The sequence below is a fragment of the Mobula hypostoma genome, chromosome 3 (genome assembly GCF_963921235.1).
Source record: "Mobula hypostoma chromosome 3, sMobHyp1.1, whole genome shotgun sequence".
NCBI lineage: Eukaryota > Metazoa > Chordata > Chondrichthyes > Myliobatiformes > Myliobatidae > Mobula > Mobula hypostoma.
In genome coordinates this window covers 143,970,919-143,998,463 of record NC_086099.1, presented here as the reverse complement: position 1 = coordinate 143,998,463, position 27,545 = coordinate 143,970,919, and the positions used below count along the sequence as shown (strand labels likewise).

Here is a 27,545-nt window from a genome sequence, read left to right as displayed (position 1 = left end):
TGCAGACCACAAGCGTGACAATGGCAGCTTGATGATCATGTCACTTAAAGTTGTTCAGATAGAAACAATGCCTAATTTCTACCAGAAAATAAAAATGACCTTCTCCCACATAGCTTTAATTTCACTAAACTTTCTTCTGTTTTGGTTGCTTTTATGGCCTAAATTACTCTTAAGCTTTCCAACCCAGTGCACAAACTCCCAACCATGCTAAACTAATGAGAGCAAACAGATAAGTCCTAACATCAACGTAGCAGCTTCACATCTACTCTATTAAACGTAACCCAGTCATGACTCGAGGGGTACTTATGGAAGAATTTGCTTGGAGTGTTAATTTACGAATATATTGGAGAACTAATTTCTATAAATCCTATTTAAAGAGGTGTATGTGGTGCCAAAACAAATGGAAACTAGAGCGAAATCTTTAAAGAGAGACTTCAGCACAGGACATTAATTTAAAGGAAGGAGTTTGCTTGTCTTCTTCACTTAACATTCACGTCATGTTTCTCCCATCTGGCTTTGTGCATTTACTCCTTCACACCAGCGAATCAATAATGGGATGAATAGACAATGCTACTAGGCATGGGTCACTGAGCGATCTACAAAAAGGAGCCCTTGGGACGAGGAATCTAAAGAGGTTGGAGAATTGTAGGCTTCCGAATTGTTGGGGACATATGAAAAGATGCTTTGAAGGAAAGCATAGCTACATTAATCTCTTAAAATGTGTTTCAATCAGTTCATGTGCATTCAAAATCTACAGCAGGAGCCTTATCCTTATTGTAGCATCAAAGAACATATTTTGCAGCTTATTCCCATTCCACCAGATAAACATTTCACTTACATAATCTCAATACCCTCTGCACTGTTCACACCCACCTTCAAATGAGAAAAGTGAAATAAAATGGTGATGTAAAACAGGTTAAATTATTGCATGAAAACAATTGTTCAGTAGTTTCCTATTTAGGAGAAATAATATAAACCAATCTGACAGTATAACTTTGCTTTAAAAAGATTTAATGTTGCTTACAGGTAATCCAGGTTCTCCAATCCCAGGAGGACCAGGAGGACCAGATGCTCCTTGTGAACCTTTTGCACCCTAACAATAAAAAGACAAAAAAAACATTTCATTCACTTGGGCATTGCTTTGCATTGAATATTGAAAAATTTTAAAAATGAATCACTGAACATTGTAAAACTTCATTGATTCATTACAAGAAATAAAAGATCTTTTAATAATAATTTTCTGAAGAACATATTCTGGAAATGGACAAAGAAAATTGCCTTAATGTTTTATAAAGGAAAACTTTATTTAGTACACTACTCAACAGAAGGAAATCTGTTGTCGGGAGTAAATTAATATGATTTAGCAGCATCATTTATACAGTGGGGCACATTATTTACATTCATACTGCATGGGAGAAATAGTCAATTATTCATCTCTCATAGAATCCATCTGAGTTTTGTTCCACAAAAAAACAGACATACATAGAAGATAGAGCACAAAGCCAACATATCCTTTCTGAGGTAAGGCACCGAGAAAGACTGTGTTTGCAGCAATCAAATAATGTCAGTCCCCAAACTAAATACCAACATTCATTAGCTTCTTAAACAGTATTTGGGAAAATCAGTGGTGGAACTGGATTAATGTTGAACCACTCTCCAGAAGTCCTGTTTACTGTACTTGAACTCTAAATATTTCTAGTCACCCACAATTTTGACATTTTACAATGAGATTCTATGACCCTATTACAAATCTACCTGGGATACCTTTAATAAGGTCCTGACAACTCGAAGATTTAACCTTCGTTCCTATATATGATTTCTTGCCTCCCATTTAGTTATCTGAGCCAATAGATTACCTCCAATTTCATGCACTTTCATATTGTTAACATAATCTAGGCATTCTGAATTCTGCTTAAGCAATCTACTTTCAAATTATTGTTTTATTTTACTAGTTCATGAAAGGGTAGTTGAAATGAATACTGTTTAGGAAAGGTAAGAGGTATATAGAATGAAAGGACTGGCATTGTAGCATAGCAGTGACAAGTGGCAGAAGAATCAAAAATAGTATGTGTGAGAGAATAAGTTGAAGAAAGACAACCAAATGGACTAAGTGGCCCCAATCTATATCACAATAAGTATGTATGTAAGAGATACATTTAAATTTTAACTACAGTTTACAAGATACCAGGTCCATCTCCAAATTTCTGCATGAACTTCCATCAACTGACATAGTCTTTCATGCATTTGTTGTCATTGGACTCAGTTAAGTCACTCACACTAAGTCCTATAAATTCAACACGTTGATTAGTTAAATACTATGCCGCTTGTCCTGACCTACCTAACACAAAAACGTCCAGCACAGAAAATTTTAATTCCTTGCACCCAGTGAAAAACTTAGGGATTTATTACATTTAAAAGTTGTCACATGAAAGCACAACAGGATTTGGTTAGATGACTGGTGGGTTGGGTAATGCTCCGAAGAAGGAGGCTAATAGTAGGGTGACTTTTGGTGTGGCACATAGCCATGGTATATTTGTCTCTTGTAGCATGTTGCTAATGTAACGAAACCCAGTTTCCCTCGGGATCAATAAAGTATGTCTATCTTCTATCTATCTATTACCTCTCACAGATTCTCAGCAGAAATGAAAAGATTGGTTTTCTGAAAGGTAAGGCATCTGACAAACCAGATCTATTTTCAATACAGACAGAAATAGGATGTTGTTAATTACTTTTGGTCCTGGGTATCCAATTCCAGCATTTCCCATTGGACCTTCTAAACCAGTAAGACCACGATCACCCTTTAGGAGAGAAAAAAAGGTAACTTAATAAAAAGATCATGTTACAAGGCAATCAATCATTCTTAAAGCAAAACCTAATGACTAGAAATTCCACTGAACCTACATATTACCTGTGAGATTAATAGAACACGGTAGACATTTTTAGCTGTTAATGCTTAACAAACAGACAGCTCAAGTCTTCAGAAATTGTCCTCACCCCTGGTGGAACACATGCTTTGAATGACACTTTTGATGATAGGATTTGAAATCACGTACAATTATTTGAGATAATTTAAAGCATAAAGGAGGAGAGAAGGACAACATATAATTTATAATGTCATGGATGATACACAATAGTCACTCAATTGGTTACAAATATGAAATCAAAATTACTCAGTAATTCTGCTAGTTTCTTGCCAATAACATCATACCACAATCCCCACTCCTCACCAAATCCCCCAAGATACAACATTGATCCAGATACGATAGATCACTGTTATTTGCAAGCATTATTGACACTTCATATGGGGAAGTATGTCCAATGTTCCCAAAAAGACAAATGTTGTCAGAAAGCCATAGCACCGTACAGTGGCGTCTGTAAGATACAGGTTCAATTATTACCACTGCTCCCTGTGGGGAGCTGGAACTGCGTGGGTTTCCTCTAGGTGTTCCAGTTTCCACACACATTCCGAAGGCTTACGAGTTAGGTTTAGTAAGTTATGGGCATGATATGCTGGTGCTAGACCCATGGCGACAGTGTTGGATGTTGATGTAAACACTAGATTTCACTGTACGCTTCAATGATTTGATATAATACATGCTACAATTAAAGCTAATCTTTGTATCTTCCCACTGAAAGAGTTTCTCATGCACTTGCTTTGTTAGCACCCAATACACTGAAACTGCAGAGGTATTCTGGCATCCAGGGGATTAGTTCCGGAGGACTGGTAAACTGAAAACTGAAAAGTTCCACTCTTAAAGAAGGGAGGGAGGCAGAAGAAAATGAATTATAGGCCTGTTAGGCTGACTTCAGTGGTTATATGCCAACGATTTGGATGATGAAGTTGATGGATTTGTGGCCAAGTTTTCAGACGATACAACAATACGTGGAGGGGCAGGTAGTGTTGAGATAGTAAGGAGTCTGCAGAAGGACTTGGTCAGATTCAGAGAATAGGCAAAGGATGTTCTGGCTTTGGAGAGGATCTAGGAAACAGTCAGAGTCTGAGGATGTGTTTGGTGGTTCTGGGCCAATACTTGGAGTTTAGATAAATGAGGGTGGATCTCATTGAAACCTGTTGAATATCGAAAAGACAAAATAATCCCATGTAAGTGGTTTCAACAAGTAACAGCTCATAACTCATTTTCTACTTAATTAATCCATGTGAAAAAAAATGTCAAATGCCAAAGAGAAAATGAAGGATAGGAAAATGTTCTATTAAATGTAGAACCTGTAAAACCTGCCTAAAGTTAATTAATCCAAGCCAGGCCACGTTGTGCAACTGCTTGAATTCTTGAAAAGTGAACCATAATGTTTTTAAAGTTTCTCTGTAAATTTTTTTCGAAAAAATGCTGAAGGTTGACATCGTTCATACATCAAGCTGCTGAACTCTGATATTATATCTTCTATTCTGGATCATTTGGTACAGAAGCATTTCCCAGGTCTTTTACCCCATCTGCTAGTCACCTTTAAAATTATTTATTTTTCCAACTACAAATAGTTCAGTCAAGGAAAGTTGCATTCTCTAACCAAGTGATTGCTTGTCCCAATATACAAGTAATTAAGAGACAAACAAGCTTCCAGAAATCAGCTCAGGTGAGTATAAGCAAGAGCAGGACTCTACTAAACTCACTTCCACCAGGGAGACAGCAGTTAGTGCGATGCTGTTACAGCCCAAGGAGTTCAATTCCAGTGACTTTCTACAAGGAGTCCTCCCTGTGGAATGCATGTGTTTTCTCCGGGTGCTCCAGTTTCCTCCCACAGTCCAGAAACGTACTGTGTAGATTAATTGGTCATTTTGAATTGTCCCGTGATTAGGTTTGGATTAATCGGGGTTGTGGGGTTGGCAGAGATGGAAGGTAGGACCTATGCTACACAGTATCCCTAAATATACAAATATACAATGGAAGGGGGAGACTTTTGCATCAAGGAACAAACTCATATTACAGCAATTTTTGTGTAATAAAAATAAGTTGTGTAACTTTGGTTTCCTCATTTTACTTCTAAGGTATTCCTGTTTAGACTCAAAAGGTACCACAAATGCTGGATATCTAGAGCAGTACACACAAAATGCTGGAGGAACTCAGCAGCCCAGGTAGCATCTATGGATGGGAATTAACAGTTCACTTTTTGGGACGAGACCCTTCGTTAGGTCGATTGTTTATTTCCATCCATATATTCGGCCTGACCTGCTGAGTTCCTCCAGCACTTTGTGCATAGATTTCCTGTCTAGATCTATTTTAAGTGCTCTCACCTCAGAAAACAAGACAGCATTTACCAACTTGTGGCAATAGTTGTGTGACATGCATCTATTTCTGTATTTACACCATCATAATCCCAAAAATTTCCTGTTCAGTTATGTCTTGAAATCTTCTTCCACTCAGACAATGGTTACAGAATATCTTGCTAAAAAAAAGAATTGCAGCATGAACAGGAAATAAATTGATTGAAAATATCCCAAATGCAACATATAAACACCAAGATAAAAGTTACAGAGCCTGCAAATCCATTATATGTGCACAAGTCTCAGACATCAAAATTAGGTAAAGAGAATCTGTGGGGACGTAGTCCTGAAAATGTTGACAATTCCCTTCCTCCAAATGATGCTGCTTGACCTACTAAGTTCCTCCATCAGATTGTTTATGCATGACTGCTGAAATTGTACTACCTTTTTACCATTTCTAATATCTTATTGCTTTATATCAACATTTGCTACCTGTTAAAGTAAAATAATTCACTTCCTTTTTTTTCACGTGTGCCTGCGTGCGTGCGAGTCTGTGCGTGTATGTCTGCGTGTGCGTGCATACGTCCATGATGATGTCTTTTTTATGTTTTTTTACAAGGCGCGGAGCAAGAGAGAGACCGTGTAGTGCACCACTCCTCACACGGACATTTTCGCAGTTTTTTTTTCCCTTTCTTTTACGAGGTCGAGTTGCGATCTCGACACTCAACCCGGCACAGATGGAAAGCGTACTCGGGAGCGGACACGACTGGTTTCGAACCCGGGAACCTCCACTCCCGGGTCCGGCGCCGATGTCATTGCCCCACCAGCTGGCCCAAAAGAAAATAATTCACTTTTAATTCTTATAATGGCATTTTTGTGTACTTACATCCCAAGATAGCCCCATAAATATACATCAAACAAAAGACGTTGTAGAGTTTTTTTGCAATAATTTAATGAAACTCTTTCATCCAATCCAAATTGGAAGAAAATTATGATTGACAGTCACTTCACCCACATAAAAGCAGGTTACCAAAAACTATCATTGTATGCCAACCACATCACACACAAAACACTGGAGGAACTCAGCAGATCAGGAAGCATCTATGTAAATGTCAACTGTTTGGTCCAGCATTTTGTAAGTGTTGCTCTGGATTTCCAACATCTGCGAACTTCATCATGTTTATTATGTTGTATGCCTACATGTTGTCAAAGACGTGGAAAATTGGAACTTACAGGGTGAAACTAAGAGGAAATATTTTAATATAGAATAACTGTCCCTCGGGCCAGCTGGTGGGGCAATGACATCAACGCCAGACCCGGAGCGGAGGTTCCCAGGTTCTAAATCAGTCAGGTCCGCCCCCACGTATGCTTTCCATCTGTGCCGGGTTGAGTGTCGAGATCGCAACTCGACCTCGTAAAATAAAAAGGGAAAAATACTGAGAAAATGTCAGTGTGAGGAGTGGCTCGCCACACAGTCTCTCTCTCTCGCTTTGCCCCTTGTAAAGGCCATGAGAAAAAAAGACATCATCACGGACAGACGCGCATGCATGCAGACACACGACAAAAAAAGGAATAACTGTCTCTCATGTATAGTTTAATTTATTTGATATCTTCTATTTTGCCTTCTTTCTCAGCTTAATTGCTTTCCTCCAATGGTTTCTTTTCCATTGTGTGTATGCATATGCACATTTATTCCCCTTTCTCTTTATATTGTTACTTTTCAAGTATTTTCCACTGCTCTTGCTGTTCGTTTTTCCTCTGACCATGCTTCCTGACCTATGAGATACTACCCAGCATTTCTTCCTTTTGGATGATTTGCAGCATCTAGACCATCTTGCATTTTGTTTTGAAAATTATCAAATAATTGAAAATAAGAATTTTGGAAATATGAACTGCAGTGTAAATAGTTAAGAGTCACTCTTTTCTGAAAAGATGTTGGGTGCATTCAGGAATCTGTCCGAAGTCTTAAGGAGCAATTAAAGTATTAAGAACTAAGGACATACTGTTTCTCAATGGAACTGCAGAAACAGTTTAAAATAGTTGCGATTCCATGGGTTCTAACAATGGCTATTTGTCGTTTGGAAATGCCATCAACTAAAAAGAGTCATTTGGAACTCTATCCGTTGGAAACTAACAAGCTCTAAATTTAAAATTGACACTGGTTTATTTTCCTGTTGGCATGTCACAACCTAAATGCCTGCTCTTTATATGAAGCAGAAATAAGTAAACAAGTTAAATGATTCATTTTCCCATTTGTGTGCTATTAAATATGCTGCTGCCTGTGTTGTTGTATTATTTTAGGATCATCACTGCATCTTTCTCAAAAAACTTACACCCAATCCCTTAGGTGTTTAAAAATGTCATCCATTCCCAGACCTCTCTCAAGAACTCGTTATTGCCTTGCAATGTAATTTTATCCTTACTTGTATCTTAGAAACATAGAAAACCCACAGCACAATACAGGCCATTCGGCCCACAAAGCTGTGCTGAACATGTCCTTACCTTAGAAATTACCTAGGGTTACCCATAGCCCTCTATTTTTCTGAGCTCCGTGTATCTGTCCAGGAGTCTCTTAAAAGACCCTATCATATCCACCTCCACCACCGTCGCCAGCAGCCCATTCCACGCACTCACCACTCTCTGCATAAAAAACTTACCCCTGACATCTCCTCTGTACCTCCTTCCAAGCACCCTAAAACTGTGTCCTCTCATGCTAGCCATTTCAGCCCTGGGAAGAAGCTTCTGTCTATCCACACAATCAATGCCTCTCATCATCTTATACACCTCTATCAGGTCACCTCTCATACCTCGTCGCTCCAAGGAGAAAAGGCCGAGTTCACTCAACCTATTCTCATAAGGCATGCTCACCAATCCAGGCAACATCCTTGTAAATCTCCTCTGCACCCTTTCTGTGGTTTCCACATCCTTCCTATAGGGAGGCAACTAGAACTGAATACAGTACTCCAAGTAGGGTCTGACCAGAGTCGTATAGCTGTAACATTACCTCTCGGCTCCTAAACTCTATCCCACAATTGATGAAAGCCAATGCACTGTATGCTTTCTTATCCACAGAGTCAACCTGTGCAGCAGCTCTGAGTGTCCAATGAACTCGGACCCCAAGATCCCTCTGCTCCTTCACACTGCTCCTTCAGTCTTACCATTAATACTATATTCTGCCATCATATTTGACCTACCAAACTGAACCACCTCACGTGTCTGGGTTGAACTCCATCTGCCACTTCTCAGCACAGTTTTGCATCCTATCAATGTCCTGCTGTAACCTCTAACAGCCCTCCACATTATCCACAACACCCCCAACCCTTGTGTCATCAGCAAATTTACTAACCCATCCCTCCACTTCTTCATGCAGGTCATTTATAAAAATTACAATGAGTGGGGGTCCCAGAACATATCCCTGATGCACATCACTGGTGACCAACCTCCAGGCAGAATATAACCCATCTACAACTACTCTTTGCCTTCCATGGGCAAGCCAGTTCTGGATCCACAAAGCAATGTCCCCTTGGATCAGATGCCTCCTTACTTTCTCAATAAGCCTTGATGGGTACCTTGTCAAATGCCTTGCTGAAATCCATATACACTACATCTATGGCTCTACCTTCATCAGTGTGTTTAGTCACATTCTCAAAAAATTCAATCAGGCTCATAAGACACAACCTGCCTTTGACGAAGCAATGCTGACTATTCCTAATTATATTACGCCTCTCCAAATGTTCATAAATCTTACCTGTCAGGATCTTCTCCATCAACTTACTAACCACCTGCCTCTCAGGATCTTCTCCATCAACTTACCAACCTTTTTTTATTTCTTCCTTTCACAAACATAGATCAAAACTAATTAAAATTACAACTGTGATAATTATTCTAGGTGCTCCTTTACCTCACTGTGGTTTCAGATACAAGTCAAGTACTCCATTTTCCTCAGCTGATTTCCATAACTTGAGTCTTTCATGATCTTCCTTAGGTCTGCAACATTGCTAGCATTACTGATAAAAGCATAAATGACTTTAACATAAGCAACTGAATGTTTAATCAATTCAACAAACAATTCTGTTATTTTAATATGAATATCATTCATCATATATTCAAATTCCTTCAACAGGATGTGTGACATCAAAACTTCAATGAGTTAAAATACCATTGAGTGGTAGGAAAAACAAAGCAATTTCTGGTCTACTGCATTCCTTAGCTTCTATATATTCCTTAGCTTGCAAGAAAATGAATCTCAGGGTTGTACATGGTGACATACTGTAAATGTACTTTGGTAATAAATTTACTCTGAACTTTATGTCTAATCTGTCCCCTGAACTTTTCTTCATTATATCTACTCTGTGCTCAACTGCTCCTTATTGACAGATCTCATGAAGGAGTTATTTTTTATGCTGTATAATCTAATACTTGTTAAGTTTTAATTTTCAGCCATTGTAATTCAGCTCATCGAGATAGTTTAATTTGGATACTTTTCTGTTAGCGGAGGTTTAAAAATGCATTCACCTTCAACTTGGAAAAGCAGTTACACAGTGAAATGTTACACATAAAACCCTGCAGTTTTACATTTTGACACAAAGATCACATCGTTGTCTTTTTGTTCTGGAAGGTCCATGTGCATATACACGGCATGCTCTGGTGAGACAGTAGTGGAATTAATGGTTATGAAACGTACATTTGACACTACGATTCTATATTAGTCCATGCATAAAGAACAAGGAAACATAGAAATGCAGATGTCAACAAGAGTTAGCACTCAGATCCGGAGCTGCAGGAAATAGATACAGATTTGATAGAAAATAAATATTTGAGGTTAAAAAATGGGGCAATGGTTTGTTCCCAAGTACAGAGAAGGGTGAATTTTTCAGAGAAATATGATTATCAGCTTTGAATATTCAGGGAGCACCAAGAAGGCTATAACTACAGTGGGAGCAAGGGAGGTTTAAAATAAATAGACAAATGATGGAGAAGAGGAAATGTCAGCTTCAAGTACTTCCTGGGTAGTCCTTTGAGGATGAGTGCAACTTATTTCCAGTCGAGTTCTCAGCATTCTGTGGACCACAGACTCTACCTCAGGTGAATCAAGAGGAGCCTGACCATTCTCTTCACTACTTTTACTGGTCTTCTATATGCTTCCAACAAAGAAACTTGGTGCCATTCCCAAATGTTCCTGTTGAGCCAGAGATTCCCAAGGGGAGTGAAGAGAGGAGGTGGAGGGGGAGGATGTTGCAATTTGTTTAAATTGGAAAATTCTTGAAGCATTTCCTCTGCCATCCTGGTAATCCCTTGCCTTGTTGAAATTCAAGAGTGATTGCTTAATGCATCTGGGGTCAACAATACAAACAATGTGGCTCATCTATTGGAGCTAGGCAGTATGCAGGATTTTGAGGGAGGATTACTGATAAAACATTTCCATTGCAATGAGGTGTCTACTTTTGGTTGTCCGACTCAGCATACAAGAGGCCAGGGATGGCAACTCACCACTAGGTTTGAGGTGTTGACTTTGAAAAATTCTTATCTTCGTGCAGCTATTGTGCACTGGCTCACTTAAGGTGAAGGAGAATTTGATCACAATGCCTGTCTTCTCCAATTGCTTTTCCATCATTGATAAGATCTGCACCTTACTTCATGTTTGAATCATGGACAGCCTTGACAATGCTGACATCCATCAGTGTACATCATAGTTATCAGTAAGTCACTGGATTGTTTGCACCCTTTCCATCTAACCATTTAGGTTACAAGTTTTTCTTGTAGATTTCAGGTGCTGGTATAGTAGAACCTTCAAGAGGAGCACAACCTTGTCAGAGGGTTTGGAGGCTTGGCTACCTCAGTGACCCGGAGAGCTATGTGGGCTGGAGTCAGGGCTTTATGCTTTGGCTCTTGGTAAGGTCACCCATGCCAAACAGGTCAAATGGTAGAAGCCAGACTAAGAATAGTCCACCAATCCCCCAGGTTCATGGGTTCAGTTCAAGGCTATCAACCCTGACAGGTAAAACAAAATCGTTATGGTAACGGCAGTGAAGAATCCTACATCTGAGTCTCCACCCAACACTTGCATGACTGACAGCAGTGAAAACCAAGAGCAAGTTACTGACACAATGGAGGGAGCACTGAACATTGCCAGAGATGGAAGACCTTCATTGCTGCCCAAAACGCCAGCAGCATAACGGACAGTAAGGAAAAATAGGTGAGGGTTCCCATGAAGTGTGGTGATTTGAATCCAAGAATATCTTGTGTTTATTGTTAATTAATTGCTGGATCTCCTAGTTATCCTCATCTGGGAGAGAAGCTAAGTATCTCTTCATAGTGTCAATTATGATGTCATTAGCGCTGTCCAGACTTTGTGAACACTGTGAGATATCAGGCTATCTGAGATTAACTTTGTTTGCAAGATATTTGATATCTATACTAAGTTTTCCTGCAGTAACAGTTCAATTGCTGCCATCATTTTGTGATAAGGCATTAAAATTAACAGAATAGATTGGTCATTGATCTGCATCTGTCACAGCATACGTGAAGTTGGCTTCTTCATGATCTCCCATTGGACCCTGATGTAATCTATCAGGTGCCAATGCATATATTGGGAGTGTTACCATGATGTCTTGTGCCTTTCTCTCTAGTGAAACAGAGAACTAGTAGTAACAAGTTATATATTTAACCAAACAACTTTAGGCTTTTCTTAAGGAACTTTACCTTGGCCTACACCTCTGCAGAACACTCCATCAGTGCACACAAACAACTAACCACAAGGTAACTGAACCCAACAGTCTATCTCACTCTTGACTCTGAGGGCTTCTTTTGACTAAGTGCACAAGAGTACCTTGGTCCACCTCATCCGAAGGCAATAGAAATATTCCCAGTACACATCGTATCCCACCATTGCGGGTTTACCAATTCTCGATTTTACTGACCGGAATAACTGCCCATCATTACTATTGTTCCCAATCAGAAAGTGACCACAATAGCAGAATGCAGAATGATTTGGCTATCGCTGACAGCCATCTTGCAACTGTTCACCAACAAGGCTTTCTTCCAGCTATTGTTGTTCTGGAAACTCCAATCTCCAATCATTGGTTCAAAAGGCATCCATCTCAATTCAGCAAACTAGTCCTGAAAACATTTTGTGATGTAACTGAACTGCCAAGTGGCAAGAGGCCTGTACTTGAATGGGGACTGAACCTGCACAGAATTAAGTCGCACAGCAGAGAAATGTGCTCTCTGCCCATAACATCTGTATCCAAGTGATCTCCCAATCTACACTAATCCCATTTGCCTGCATTAGGTCCACGTCCTTCAAGGCTCTACCTATCCAAGTGCCTATCTGATGTTAAATGTTGCAATTGCACATCTCCTAACCACATCGTTTGACAGCTCATTCCAGATATCAACCATTTATGAAAATCTTTATCAACCCTTTATGAAAAACTTCCTATTCAGATCCCCTGTAAAATGGTCCCCACTCTCTTAAACCAATGTCTTCATGTGTTTGGCATGAGAAACAGATTTCAACTATCTGCCTCATCTAACCCTCCTGTAAGTTTATAAGTCTTTCCAGTTCGAACCTGAGCATTATTTGCTCCAGGGAAAACAAGGCCAGCTTAAACAATAGGGACATGAGAGGTGGCAAATGCTGGAAATCTGGAGCAGCACACAAAATGCAGGAGGAACTCAGCAGATAGGACAGCATCTATGGAGATTAATGAATAATGAATGGTGTTGTAGATAGTGTAGAGGATTGTCAAAGATTGCAGAGAGACATTGATAGGATGCAGAAGTGGGCTGAGAAGTGGCAGATGGAGTTCAACCCGGAGAAGTGTGAGGTGGTACACTTTGGAAGGACAAACTCCAAGGCAGAGTACAAAGTAAATGGCAGGATATTTGGTAGTGTGGAGGAGCAGAGGGATCTCGGGGTACATGTCCACAGATCCGTGAAAGTTGCCTCACAGGTGGATAGGGTAGTTAAGAAAGCTTATGGTGTGTTAGCTTTCATAAGTCGAGGGATAGAGTTTAAGAGTTGCGAGGTAATGATGCAGCTCTATAAAACTCTGGTTAGGCCACACTTGGAGTATTGTGTCCAGTTCTGGTCACCTCACTATAGGAAGGATGTGGAAGCATTGGAAAGAGTACAGAGCAGATTTACCAGGATGCTGTCTGGTTTAGAGAGTATGGATTATGATCAAAGATTAAGGAAGCTAGGGCTTTACTCTTTGGAGAGAAGGAAGATGAGAGGAGACATGATAGAGGTGTACAAGATAATAAGAGGAATAGATAGAGTGGATAGCCAGCACCTCTTCCCCAGGGCACCACTGCTCAATACAAGAGGACATGGCTTTAAGGTAAGGGGTGGGAAGTTCAAGGGAGATATTAGAGGAAAGTTTTTTACTCAGAGAGTGGTTGGTGCGTGGAATGCACTGCCTGAGTCAGTGGTGGAGGCAGATACACTAGTGAAGTTTAAGAGACTACCAAACAGGTATATGGAGGAATTTAATTTGGGGGCTTATATGGGAGGCAGGGTTTGAGGGTCGGCACAACATTGTGGGCCGAAGAGCCTGTACTGTGCTGTACTATTCTATGTTCTATGTTCAATGTTTCAGGTTGACACACTTCATCAGGACTGGAAAGGGAAAAGGGAGACAGCCAGAGTAAAATAGTGGAGCAACGGTTGGCAGGTGATAGGTAGGTCTAGGTGAGGGGGGAATGATAGGGAGGTGAGGGAGGGCGGGAGAGGCAATGATATAAGAAGCTGGGAAGTGAGAGGTGGAAGTGACGAAGAGTTAAACAAGATGGAATCAGATAGGAGGAGACATTGGACAATGGAATAAAGTGAAGGGACAGAGGAGGGGAATCAGAAGAAGGAATATGTTGTCGATGGGAAGATTGAGAGGATGGGACAAGAAAAAGAGCAAGTGTGATGGTACAAGGAAAATGGGGGGGGGTGGGGTGTGGAGAAGAGAGACTGCGATTACCAAAAGTTAGAGAAATTGATGATCACATCATCAGGTTGGAGACCTGGTGAAACATGAAGTCCTGTTCCTCTAATCTGCATCTAGCCTCGACTTGGCAGGATAGGAAGCCATTAATAGACATGGTGTGGGATAGGAAATATAATTAAATGGCTAACCACTGGGAAATCCTGGCTATTATGGCAGTTGGAGCAAAGGTGCTCAAGGAAGCAATCTCCCAATCTGCATTAGGTATCGTCAACACAGAGGAGATTGCACCAAGAGCACTGGATGCAAAAAAATTACTCTAATGTAGTTACGTATTCACACTCACCTTCATGGACTGAGTGGTAGCAGGGGAATAGGTATTGGGGCAGATACAATACACAGTGTCTGGAAGGTGATTGGTGAGGAGGAAAGAATAGAGAAGGGAGTCACAGGGAAAGCAATCCCTGTGGAAATCAGGAAGAGAAGGAGAAGGTATGCTTGGTGCTGCAGTTTCCTCGGCTAAAGTTTCAGGGAATAATATTTTGGGTCGTGTAGGAGGGAGTAAGGAAACCCTGTCTCTGTTACGTTTGCTGGTTGTAGGGGGTGGTTGTGGTTGTGGGTGTGAATGGAGGTGGAGGTGGAGTGAGGGCAGGCATGTGAGATATAGAAGAGGACTGCATCAGTAGCTGAAGGGAAATCTACATTATCCAAATTAAAGAGGGCACTTCAGATATCCTGAAGTGGAAAGCTTCATTGGGAGAGTAGATGCACTGGAGACAGCCGAATGGAGGGAAGAGAATTGCACACTTGCAAGTGACAGGGTGGGAAGAAATTTAGTGAAGGTAGCAAAGGAATCAGTGGTTCGCCCTCTCACCTGGAGATACAGATCCTATTACCCATTTCCCCTTGCACCACTCCTTCCCTCCATCTTTTAATCTAGCTATTTCTCTTCTTTCTGATAAACACTTGCAACCTGAATCGAGAAACCGTCTATTTCCCTCCATAAATGCTGTCTGACCACTGAATTCATCCAGTGTTTTGTATGTTCCTCCAATCCTTTGAATCTCTCCTATAATAAAATCCTTTAGCCCAGTCAATATCCTGATGTATTTCCCCTGTAGCCTCCTGACTCTGTTCATTTAAAGAATGAAAGAGCTTTCGGGGGCACTTCTCAAGCTTCTCAGCTCTCACTTAAAACGCATGTTTTTTCTGGCTTCCCTAGTTTACCATAGTGAATCATTTTCCTGGTACTCTCACTTGAAGAAGCATTCCAGACTTATTCCCAGATGTAGTATTTGTCGCTTTCTTGAGTGTTGTTGCCAGCACAATAAAACTCTGATAACACAATAAATGACTATTAATAAATCCAGATATCTTGGCACTATTGCCACACACCCTTTCAATTCAACAAGGCCTCATTACCTGTAACACTCACAAAATGCTGGAGGAACTCAGCAGGTCAGGCAGCATCTATGGAAATGAATAAACAGTTGACATTTTGGGCCGAGACCCTTCTTCAGCACTGAGAAGGAAGGGGAAGACGGCAGAATAAAAAGGTATGAGGAGTGGAAGGAAGCTAGCTAAAAGGTGATAGGTGAAGCTGGGTGGGTGGGAGAGGTCAAAGGCTGGAGAAGAAAGAATCTGATAGGAGAAGAAAGTGGACTATAAGAGAAAGGGAAGGAGGAGACTCGAAGAGAAGTGATAGGCAGGTGAGAAGAGGTATGAGGCCAGAGTGGGGAATGGAGGGAAAAGGCAGAGAATTTTTTTTACCGGAGGGAGGAATTGATATTCATGCCATCAGGTTGGAGGCTACCCAGATGGAATATAAGGTATTCTTCCTCCACCCTGAGTATGGCCTTATCTTGGCACGAGGAGGCCACAGTCTGACATGTCGGAACAGGAATGGAAATGGGAATTAAAATGTTTGGCCACCAGAAAGTTCCGCTTACAGCTGATGGAGTGGAGGTGCTCAACGAAGCAGTCCCCCGATTTCTGACGGTCTCACCAATATAGAGAGGCCACAATGGGAACACTGGATGATCCAGACAGATTCGCAGGTGAAGTGCTCCCTCGCCTGGAGGACTATGAAAGGGGGTGAGGTAGGATATCTATGGCAAGGTGTAGCACTTAGGCTGCTTGCAGGGATAAGTGCCAGGAGAGAGGGACAAAACCAGGGGAGGAGGAGGTAAAGATATGTTTAGTGGTAGGATCCCTTCGGAGATGGCGTAAGTTACAAAGAATGATGTGTTAGATGCAGAGGCTGATGGGGTGGTCGGCAAGGACAAAAGAAACTTCTATCTCTGCTAAGGCAGCAGAAAGATGGGGTGAGTGTGGACGCTTGGGAAATGAGGTGATGTGGGTGAGGGCAGCATCAGTGGTGGAGGAAGGGAAACCCCATTCTTTGAAGTAGGAGAAGACCTCTGATGACCTGGAATGGAAAGTCTCATCCCAGGAACAGATGCGGTGGAGGCAAAGGAACTGAGAAAGGGATTGACATTTTTGCAGGAGACAGGGTGGGAAGAGGTATGGTCAAGATAACCGTGGGAATCGGTAGGTTTCTAAAAGTTGTCAGTTGACAGTTTGCCTCCAGAGGTGGATTCAGAGAGATTGAGAAAGGGGCGGGAGGTCTCAGAGATGGACCAAGCGAATTTAAGGGTGGGGCTGAAGTTAAAGGCAAAGTTGATAAAATTGCCAAGCTCAGCATGGTTGCATGAAGCAGCACCAATGCAGTCATCAACGTAATGAAAGAAGAGTTGTGGAGAATTACCTGGGAAGCCTTCAGACACAGACTGTTCAACATAGTCAACGAAGAGGCAGGCATGGCTACACCTCAAGTTTGGAGAAAGTGAGAAGAAATTCCTGTGCACTTTCCACCCACTTGTTTCCAACTTCTTGTTGTCTCTTTTACTCACTGGCACCTGTGTCTTGTACTACCTTTAAACCTTCCTGGTTCGTTAAAAAAATACTGTAATACCATTTAAAAAGAAATGAAAATACTTTGATTATCAATAGAAATAACACCTAATCATCCAGAATATCAGCCAGTCAGGTACCATGAAAGCCGCACTCAGACGAGACCAAACAATAGAATATCATTTATTGCAGGCAGCGACCCCCAAGCAAACCAACATCTCGAGGACAATATTTTCTTTTATTTAGTGTGACCCTTTGAGCCACGCTGCCCCAGCCACCCCGCAACCTAATCAGAAGACAATTTACAATGACCAGTTACCCTACCCGGTAGGATTTTGGACTGTGGGAGGAAACTGGATGATCCGGGGAAACCATAGGGAGGACATACATAGACTCCTCATAGAACAGTGCAGGATTGATCTCCCAAGCTGTAATAGTGTTCTGCTAATTGCAACACCACCGTGGCACCTAACATATGAAGAATACATCATATACTCATGCTCATCTATTCTACAATTAGGAATCAAAGCAGACAGCTTTGTAGAGACAGAAAGTGGAATTACACAGAATATGTGGCATTAGAAAGGAGCACACAGTACAGCCATGCCAGAGTGTGCTACAGGTTCAATCCAGCTTCCATTCCTGCTATAAGCACGAGCCTTTATTCACTTCTCTTATGTTTGCTATTCCAGCCTCCCTTTAAAGTTTGCTTCAGCCATTCCCTCTGATGGCCGGCTTACGTATCTCCAGATAAAAGACAGTGCGCAGGATTGGTATTCATTGTGTTGATTAGACCATAGTTTTGTTGGCCAATTGAGTACTTCACCATTCCATCCTGGTTGATTCATTATACCTCTCTACCCCATTCTCCTGCCTTCTCCCCATAACCTTTGAGACCCTCACTAACCAAGAACCTATTAACCTCTGCTTTAAATATACTCAATGACTTGGCTTCTGCAGCCAATTTGGCAATAAATTCCACAGATTTATCACCCTCTGGATTCCTGCTCGTCTCTGTTCTAAATGGATGTCTCTCTTTTCTGAGGCTGTGCCCTCTGGTCGTATGCTGACCTACCACAGGAAACATCCTTTCCACTCTGTCTGGGCCTTTCAACATTCAATAGGTTTCAATGAGATCCCCACCCTCATGCTTCAAAGCTCCAGCAAGTACAGGCCCAAAGTCATCCGATGTTCCTCACATTAACCCTTCCATTCCCAACATCATTATTGTGAACCTCCTCTGGACCCTTTGGAATATCAGCACATCTTTTCTGAGGTAAGGGGCTCAAAACTGCTCACAATTCTCCAAGTGCAGTCTGACGAATGTCTTATAAATCCTCAGCATCACATCCTTGATCTTGTTTTCTTGTCCTCTTGAAATGAATGCTAACATTGCATTTACCTTCCTTACCACCAACTCAACCTGCAAATTGATCTTTAGGGAATCCTGCACAGGGACACCCAAGTCCCTTTGCACCTCTGATTTTTTTTAATTCAATCCCCATTTGCTAAATAGTCTATGCCTTTATTCCTTCTACCACCTTGTTAAAGGCCTTTGGAAAATCAAAGTATACAACATCCATTGATTCTTTTGTCTATCCTGGCTGTTATTTCCTCAAAGAATTCCAACAGATTTGTCAGACAATATTTTCCCTTAAGGAAACCATGCTGACTTTGGCCTGTATTATCATGCACATCCAAGTACCTCAAAGCCTCTTCCTTAATAATGGACCCCAACATCTTCCCAATCACTGAAGTCGGGCAAACTGGCCTACAATTTCCTTTCTTCTGCCTCACTCCCTTCTTAAGGGGTGGACTGATATTTTCAGTTTTCCAGTCCTCCAGAACAATTCCAAAACCTCATAATTCTTGGAAGATTATCACTAATGCCTGAACAATCTCTTCTACCACCTCTTTCAGAACCCTGGGTGCACACCATCTGGTCCAGGTGACTTACCTACCTTCAGACCTTTCAGTTTCCCAAGAACCTTCTCCGTATTAATAGCAACCACACTCTGACACTCTCAAATTTCTGGCATAATGCTGGTGTCTTTCACAGTGAAGACTGGTGCAAAATACTTATTTAGTTCATCCACCATCTCTTTGCCCCCGCTTTCTACCTCCTTGGCATCATTTTCCAATGGTCTAAAATCTACTCTTGCCTCTTTTTACTCTTCATATATCATTAGAGGTTTTGGTAACCTCTAATATTTTTCACTAGCTTATCTTTTCTCTCCTTAGGTTCTTTTAATTACCCTCTGTTGGTTTTTAAAAACTTTCCAACTCTCTAACTTCTCACTAATATTTTGATATATTTCTCTCTCTTTTATTTTTATGCTCTTTGACTTCCCTTGTCACCCACGGCTGCCTCATCCTACCTTTAATTTTAATTAGTACAATAACTCTCACTATTCCCTTTTAAAAGAAGAGATCCTGTTATTTAATTCCTTTACTTTTACCGTTTTATCCAATGTCAACTGAAACTATTCAGTACATTGATTTGCAGCATGACCTCACGGAAGATTCTTGCATGATTTGACAGGGCCAGCCAGTGAGAACTAACAGCTGTTTCATGTGAAGTGCCTGAGTGTGTATTTCACCCACCAGAGCAGAAAATGTTGGAGGTCAGTCAGCATTTGTCAAAAGAGAAGTAGAATTAATGTTTCAGATTGATGAAGATTCTGCTGCCGGAGGGAACAGCAAATAAGGAGACATCACAGACATTTGTTTGCAGCAACTTGTAAAGATCCAATGATGAGGAGATTCAGGGTCACCATCACATCTTTCACATCTGGATTTTGTTTGTCAATGTCCTCTGGCATTGCTCCCCTGCATTCGTTAGCATGAAGCAGAAGTAAGTACACTAGCTATAATGTTTCTCACAGCTGACTTGTGCAATAACACAAAAAATAAATGCTTCCTTATACAGGTAAGTGTCAGTCATTCTTCATTATGGAAGACATTAGTATGCCAAGGGTTAGAAGTGAATGCAGTTGCTATTACTGGGGAGAAGGTTCTTGGGAAGCTGAAAGGACTGAGGCTAGATAAGTCAGCTGGACCAAATGGACCACAACCAAGGGTTCTGAAAGAGGTAGCTGAAGAGGTTATGGAGGCATTAGAAATAATCTTTCAGGAAGCACTAGACTCTGGAATTGGGTCCAGAGGACTGGAAAATTGCAAATGTGACTCTGTTCCTTCATAAGGGAGGGACGCAGAAGAAAGGAAATTATAGGCCAGTCAGCCTGACTTCGGTGATTGGGAAGATGTTGCAGTCCATTATTAAGAAAGACCAATGTGTTAATAAATTATTACATTGAAATAAAACCGATGAATGCAAATGAAAGAAATGCAGGAAAGATTTAAGGCAAATTATCAACCACTATTATCCATTTTTCCTTATCTTTCAATGTCAAAAATCACTGCCTTGGTATGCTACATTTATAATAATCATTCAAAACTAAATTATAAACCTCCTCAGTTTTCACTGATATCCATCTTGTGTCATCAGTTCAAGTATCAAGGATTGTTCCAGCAAGATACAAGATGGAAAAATCAGTCAACACGTCCCTTTTGATTTAGAGAATATTAGAAAAAAACACAAAGGCAAGTTGAACAAAACTTATTTGTTATTTCTTATTTTCATAAATATTTATCTTCATATCTTCATTAAAATAGAGTATAATGGCATGTTGATACATTTGAGTTTTATGCATTTTTAGTGGAGATTCAAACAATTAGCACAAATTATGACCGTTCCCTACCTTTGGGCCTTGGATTCCTTCAGGGCCTTGCTCGCCAGCTATGCCAGCTGGTCCCTGTTGAAAAAGAATAAAATATTCAGATTTTCCTTAATTATATTGTTTTATCATTGTATTAATATAACAATTTTTCATAAATTTTCCAACATCCTGTGGTAATTATAAGACCATAATATGTAAAAGCAGAATTAGACCATTTGGCCTATCGAGTCTGCTCTGCCATTTCATCATGGCAGATCTATTTTCCCTCTCAGCTCCAATCTCCTACTGTATCCTCGTATCCCTTCATGCCCTGACCAGTCAAGAATCTATCAACCTCTGCCTTAAATATACGTAAAGACTTGACCTGCACAGCCGGCTGTGGCAACGAATTACACAGGTTCACTACTCTCTGGCTAAAGATATTCCTCCTCATCTCCATTCTAAATGGATGCCACTCTATTCTGAGGTTGTGCTCTCTGGCCTAGACTCTCCCACCATAGGAAACATTCTCTTCACATCCACTCTATCAAGACCATTCAACTTTCAATAGGTTTCAATTAGGTCACAGTTCAATTGTATTGCTTTGCATTTCCAGCAACTACATGTTTTCTCATGTTTTCAATTAGGGCACTACTCATTCTTCTGAATTCCAGTGAATACAGGCCCAGAGCCATCAAATGTGTGAAAAGCCATCATATGACAAGCCGTTCAATCCTGGAATCATTTTTGTGAACCCTTTTGAACCCTCTCCAGTGTTAGCACATCCTTTCTCAGATAAGGGGCCCAAAACTGCTCACAAAACTCCAAGTGCTTTATAAAGTCTCAACATTCGATCATTGCTTTTACATTCTTGTCCTCTTGAAATGAATGCTAACATCGCATTCCCTCACCACGAGGTCAACCTGCAAATTAACCTTTAGGGAATCCTGCACAATGTCTCCCAAGTCCCTTTACACCTCAGCTTTTTGTAATTTCTCTCCATTTAGAAAATAACCAACCCTTTCACTTCTTCTGCCAAAGAACATGACCTTTCACTTCCCAACACTGTATTCCAACTGCCATTTCTTTGCCTATTCTCCTAATCTGTCTACATCCTTCTATAGCCTCTCTACTTCCTCAAAACTACCTGCTCCTCCACCTGTCTTCGTATTGTCTGCAAACTTTGCAACAAAGCCAATTTCTTCATCTGAATCATTGACACATAACATAAAAAGAATCAGTCCCAACACAGACGTCAGTGGAACACCACTAGTCACCAGCAACCAATCAGAAAAGATTCCCTTTATTCCCACTCTTTGCCTCCTGCCAATCAGCCACTGCTTTATCCAAGTTAGAATAATTCCTGTAATACCATGGGCTCTTAACTTGTTAAGCAGCCTTATGTGTGGCACCTTGTCAAAGGCCATCTGACAATCCAATTGACCAATTGTCCCTTGTCTACTCTGCTTGTTATTTCTTCAAAGAATTCCAACAGATTTGTCAGGCAAGATTTTCCCTTGAGGAAATAATGCTGACTGCAACTTATTTTATCATGTGCCTCCAAGAACCCCAATACTAAATCCTTAACAAACGACTCCAACTTCTTCCCAACCACTGAGGTTAGAGTAACTGGCTTATAATCTCTTTTCTTCTGCCTCCACATTGTTAAATACAGTACTGCGCAAAAGTCTAGCTATATACGAGGGGTGATTGATAAGTTTGTGGCCTAAGGTAGGAGTCAATTTTAGAAGACCTAGCACATTTATTTTTCCTACATTTACACACTTAGTCCAGTGGTCGTGGAGCATACGGATCCCTTCTTTGTAGAAGTCGGCGTCTTGGACCTCCAGAAGTAGTGTACAGCAGGGGTGATAGATAAGTTCGTGGCCTAAGGTAGAAGGAGATCAGTTATTAACTTCAAACTTTCTGCATTTTCACTCAAAGAGTTGAACTGCACGTGCACATGAGAAGAGCTGTATAACTCATCTCCTTCTACCTCAGGCCACGAACTTATCAATCACCCCTGCTGTGGACCACTTCTACAAAGAAGGGATCCGTGTGCTCCATGACCACTGGACTAAGTGTGTACATGTAGGAGGGGACTATGTTGAAAAATAAATGTGCCAGATTTTCTAAAATTGACTTGTTCTACCTTAGGCTACAAACTTACCAATCACCCCTTGTATATGTGACTAAGACTTTTGCACAGTACTGTATATGAAAGAAGTGAGGTTATGCAGGCAGACAGACAAATTTGCTTCATAACAGTGAGGACACATATTTGCCTCTCCATAAGCCATTAAGGTATTATAACTGGTAGCTTTTGCTTAGAGATACAGCATTGTAACAGCCCCATCCTGCCCAACAAGCCCGCACCAGCCAATTGCACTCTTGTGACCAAGTTACCTACTAGCCCGTACATCTATGGAATGTGGGAGGAGAATGGGTACCTGGGGGAAACCCACACAGTCACGGGGAGAATGTACAAACTCCTTACAGACAGTAGCTAAAGTTGAAACTGTGTCTTTGGCACTATAACAGCAGTACCAGAACTGTTTCTTCACCAAGCCTTTACCAATTGCTCTTTTTTTGCTATTAAGATATGAAGCATTCCTACATATAATTACCTATTGGATGGCTACATGATTTGATCATGTTTTTATATTATTTCATTATTATCAAAATTCATCTGGAATAGTGCGGCAGGGAGGCGGGTTGAAGATATGCCTCTCCCAAAGGAGATGTAAAGCACTCTTTCCCTCTGCTAGTTCGCAGGTCACCCTTGAGTAAGGTGTCGCATTTATTTAGCACCCCTCCATCCCCTCCCCTTCTGATCAGGGTCACATGAAGCCAGGGGTGCAGGTGGTAGGAAGGCAAAGGGGTGAGACAGCCAGTGCAGAATCTCCTGTGGCCATTCCCCTCAATAACAGGTATAGCAATTTGGATATTGTTTGGGGGGAGGGAATAACTGAGCGGAGGAAAGTCACAGTGATCAGGTCTCTGGCACTGAGGTTGCCTCTGTGTCTGAGAAGAGAAGTGGGTTGCGGGGGAGAAGAGGCGAGCTGCAGTGATGGGAATTCATAAAGAAGGCGAACAGGAAGGAGGTTCTGCGGATGAGGACAAGACTCCCAGATGGTATGTTGTCTCCTGAGTGCCAGGGTCCGGGACATCTCGGATCAAGTTCTCAGCATTCTTAAATGGGAGGAATCATGGTCCATGTAGGTACCAATGACACAGGTAGGAAGAGAGACAAGGTTCTGCAAAGTGAGTTCAGGGAGTTAGGTGCTTAGTTAAGGGCAGGACCTCCAGGATTGTGATCTCAGGATTGCTACCTGTGCCACGTACTAGTGAGGCCAGAAATAGGAAGATCATACAGTTTAACAGGTGGCTAAGAAGCCGGTTCAGGAGAAAAGGTGTCAGATTTTTGGATCATTGGGCTCGCTTCCAGGGAAAGTGAGACCTGTACAGAAAACACAGTTTTCACCCGAACTGGAGGAGGACTAACATCCGAGCAGGAACGTTTGCTAGTGCTGCACGGGGGTGGGGGGATGTGTTTGCACTAGAGTTGCAGAGGGATGGGAACCAGAGAACAGAACAGATAGTGGAGAAAGATGTTGGTAAGACCTCAGACAGCCAGGAATCACAAGGTTAAGTGTGGTGCAACTAATGTCCTGCGCAACGTAAATTTCAATGCAAGAAGTATTGTAGGAAAAGCAGATGAGCTAAAACCTTAGTGAGGCCTAATTGAAAGTATTGTATGCAGTTCTGGTCACCTACCTACAGGAAAGATTTCAATAAGAATGAAAGAGTGCAAAGCAAATTTACAAGGATATTGCTGGGACTTGAGGACCTAAGTTATAAGGAAAGATTGAATAGGTTAGCACTTTATTCCTTGAAACATAGAAGATTGAGAGGAGATTTGATAGAGGTATACAAAATTATAAGGGATACAGATAGGGTAAATGCAAGCAGGCCTTTTCCGCTGAAAATGGGTGGGACTACAACTAGAGCTAATGGGTTAAGGATGAAAGGTGAAAAGTTTAAGGGGAACATGGAGGGGAAACTTCTTCACTCAGAGGGTTGAGAGAGTGTGGAATGAGCTGCCAGTGCACATGGTGCATGTGAGCTCTATTTCAATGTTTAAGAGAAGTTTGAATAGGTACCCAGGTGGTAGGGGTATGGAGGGTTATGGTTCTGGTGCAGGTCAATGGGAGTAGGCAGTATAAATGGTTTGGTGCAGACTAGATGGGTCAAAGAGCCTGTTTCTGTGCTGTACTTTTCTATGACTCTATGCCCTTCGGAAGGGGAAGAGAAGATGGCAGCGCGATGCAGCACGTGTGGCTGCTCCGAAATAATATCATATTTGTTAGATAGGGGCCATGCACAATCCTGATTTGATGGAGACAGACGTGAAGAAGCATGGAGGAACATTTGGAGAAACTTCTGAAATGCCTGCTTTGCTGCTGCTGCTACTGTGCGATCAAGAATCTCCGGAGGGGAAGGCCCCAAATCCTCAGCTTTGCCTATTGCCTGTTGCCGGGGCTGGGGTCGAAGCGCTCGGCAGAGATGGTGCTTGGTGCTCAGTGTCAGAGGGCTGGTCGGAGGCTCAAAGATTTTGGACGGACTCAGAGTCGGACTGTGGTCGGGTTTTTCCAGGATGCTGCATCGGCAAGTTTGCAGTGCTGGAAGCTCATGGCAGGGAGAGTTTCTCCCTTCAACCATCTGCGTGAGATGATGGACTTTCGAGAGACTTTGAGACTTTTTTTTACCGTGCCCATGGTCTGTTCTTCATCAAATTACGGTATTGCTTTGCACTGTTGTAACTATATGTTATAATTATGTGGTTTTTGTCAGTTTTTTTTGTCTTGGTTTGTCTTGTGTTTCTGTGATATCATTCTGGAGGAACAAATTGTATCATTTCTTAATGCAGGCATTACTAAATGACAATAAAAGAGGACTGCGTGTCCTCATAATCTAATCTAATCTAATCTAAAGCAGGTGGGAACCTCAAACCTCAAAAGTGAGAGGTTGAATATGTCCTTAAATACCCTAGTAATTTTGGGCCACATAGATTTTGAGTACTTGGCCAGCATGGTTCATTAAAGATTTCATCAGACCAATCAGAATTTTTTAAGGTAGTAAAAACCTGTATTGATGAGGGCAATGCAGTAGATGTGTTTTAAATGGACTTCAGAAAGTCTTCTAATTCCCACATGAGAAACAATTTCAGAAGTTTAGGAACCATGAGATCCAGGGCATGTAAGTAAATTAGATCCAAAATTGGCTTGACAATAGGAGACAATGGGCAATGATAGACAGCTATTTTGTGTTTGGATGCCTGTGACTGGTGGCTTTCCACAGGAGTCAATGCTGGCACCCTTGCAGGTTATAGTATAGTCAAATGATTTGGATGTGAACAAATAAAGCATGATCAATAAATTGGCAGCTGCCTTGAAGATTGGTGGAATTGTTGACAGTGTGGTATTGGTTCACTGCTGAGAAATGGCAGATGGGGTCTAATCCTGATAATATCATGTGATGTATTTTCAAATAATCATGAAGCTAGGACATATATCATGAATAATGAAGTTCTAGGCCATTTTAAAGAGAGGGACCTCTTTAAAAGTCTAAAGATCATTGAAGTTGGCATTACAGATAAATAGTGTGGTTAAGAAGACGCAAGTAATACTGGCCTTCCTTAATCAGGGTGTTGAATACAGGAGCAAGGAGATTTTGTTCCAATTTTATAAAACACTGCTCAGATCTCAGTTAAAGCACTGCCTGCCCAATAGCTCGGGAAAGATGTAACAGTGTTGGAGATGGTTTAGAGGAGGTTCACCAGATTGACTAAGAGGGAGTGTCTCAGTTATCTGGGGAGACTTTTCCCCACAAGTTGAGGTTAAGGGATGCTATAACTGAGGTTTATAACTAAGATGGGTTTAGGTAAGATAGAATGCAGGAAAGTTTTCCATGGAGGTGAATAAAACTAGATAGTATAGATTTAGGGCAATGGGTAAGAGATCTGAGAGGGACCTTTATTACCCAGAGAGTGACGAGTCAGCACACCAGAGGGAGTGGTGGAAGAAGAGTCACTGACCGCAATTTCCGAAGTGTCTGGAAGAGCACATACAGTAGATTACTTTGACTTCAAAGGCTAGGCAAGTGCTGAAGATGGCATTAAATGGATGGGTGCCCACTGGTTGGCATGAATGTGGTGGGCTGAATGACTTATTTCCAAACTGTCTAGCGCCATCACACTACTATATATAGAGATTAATCAAGGTCTTGAAAATTAAACAAAGATTCACTCCAGCATTTCTTTACTAACTTTCATACATTATTTTATTATTCTCTTCTTTTCACTAATGTGCCACTTTCCTTTACTAGACTGTACTTTATAGCTGATTTTCTTTGCACTGTGTGCCAGATAGGTGTGACACACCAGGGTGTAATGCACCAGTGGGAAAAAGGAGGCACTCTGAATACTCCATGTGCATGTTATTTAACTAAAGGAAGGATTATATGGGAAACCACCGGAAATTGTGAGGCAGACCATCAATAGCTTTCCTTCCAATCATTTTGTCCACCTAAACCAGGCCACTGTTAACAAAAGCTGTCACAATGCCTGTCCCTCCACTTAAATGAGAAAGTTTCCATGTAATGCAATGCATCTGGAGATTGCTGAGTTGTAATGTGGTTGAACTGTCAGGCTGATGATGTAAGGAGGAATGATCACACTGCCTCAATAAACAGGAC

General features: G+C 41.3%; 1 protein-coding gene across 1 annotated transcript in view; it reads right to left on the bottom strand.

Moving 5' to 3' along the window:
• Positions 1–27,545, bottom strand: part of LOC134343570 (collagen alpha-1(XXVIII) chain-like) — a 131,689-nt gene that overhangs the window by 40,514 nt on the left and 63,630 nt on the right. The window contains exons 11-13 of the mRNA XM_063042315.1: positions 20,832–20,885; positions 2,730–2,798; positions 1,025–1,093 (exon numbers count right to left, since the gene is read on the bottom strand). Of these exons, the coding sequence (XP_062898385.1) occupies positions 1,025–1,093; positions 2,730–2,798; positions 20,832–20,885 (192 nt within the window). The remainder of the gene's footprint in view (positions 1–1,024; positions 1,094–2,729; positions 2,799–20,831; positions 20,886–27,545) is intronic.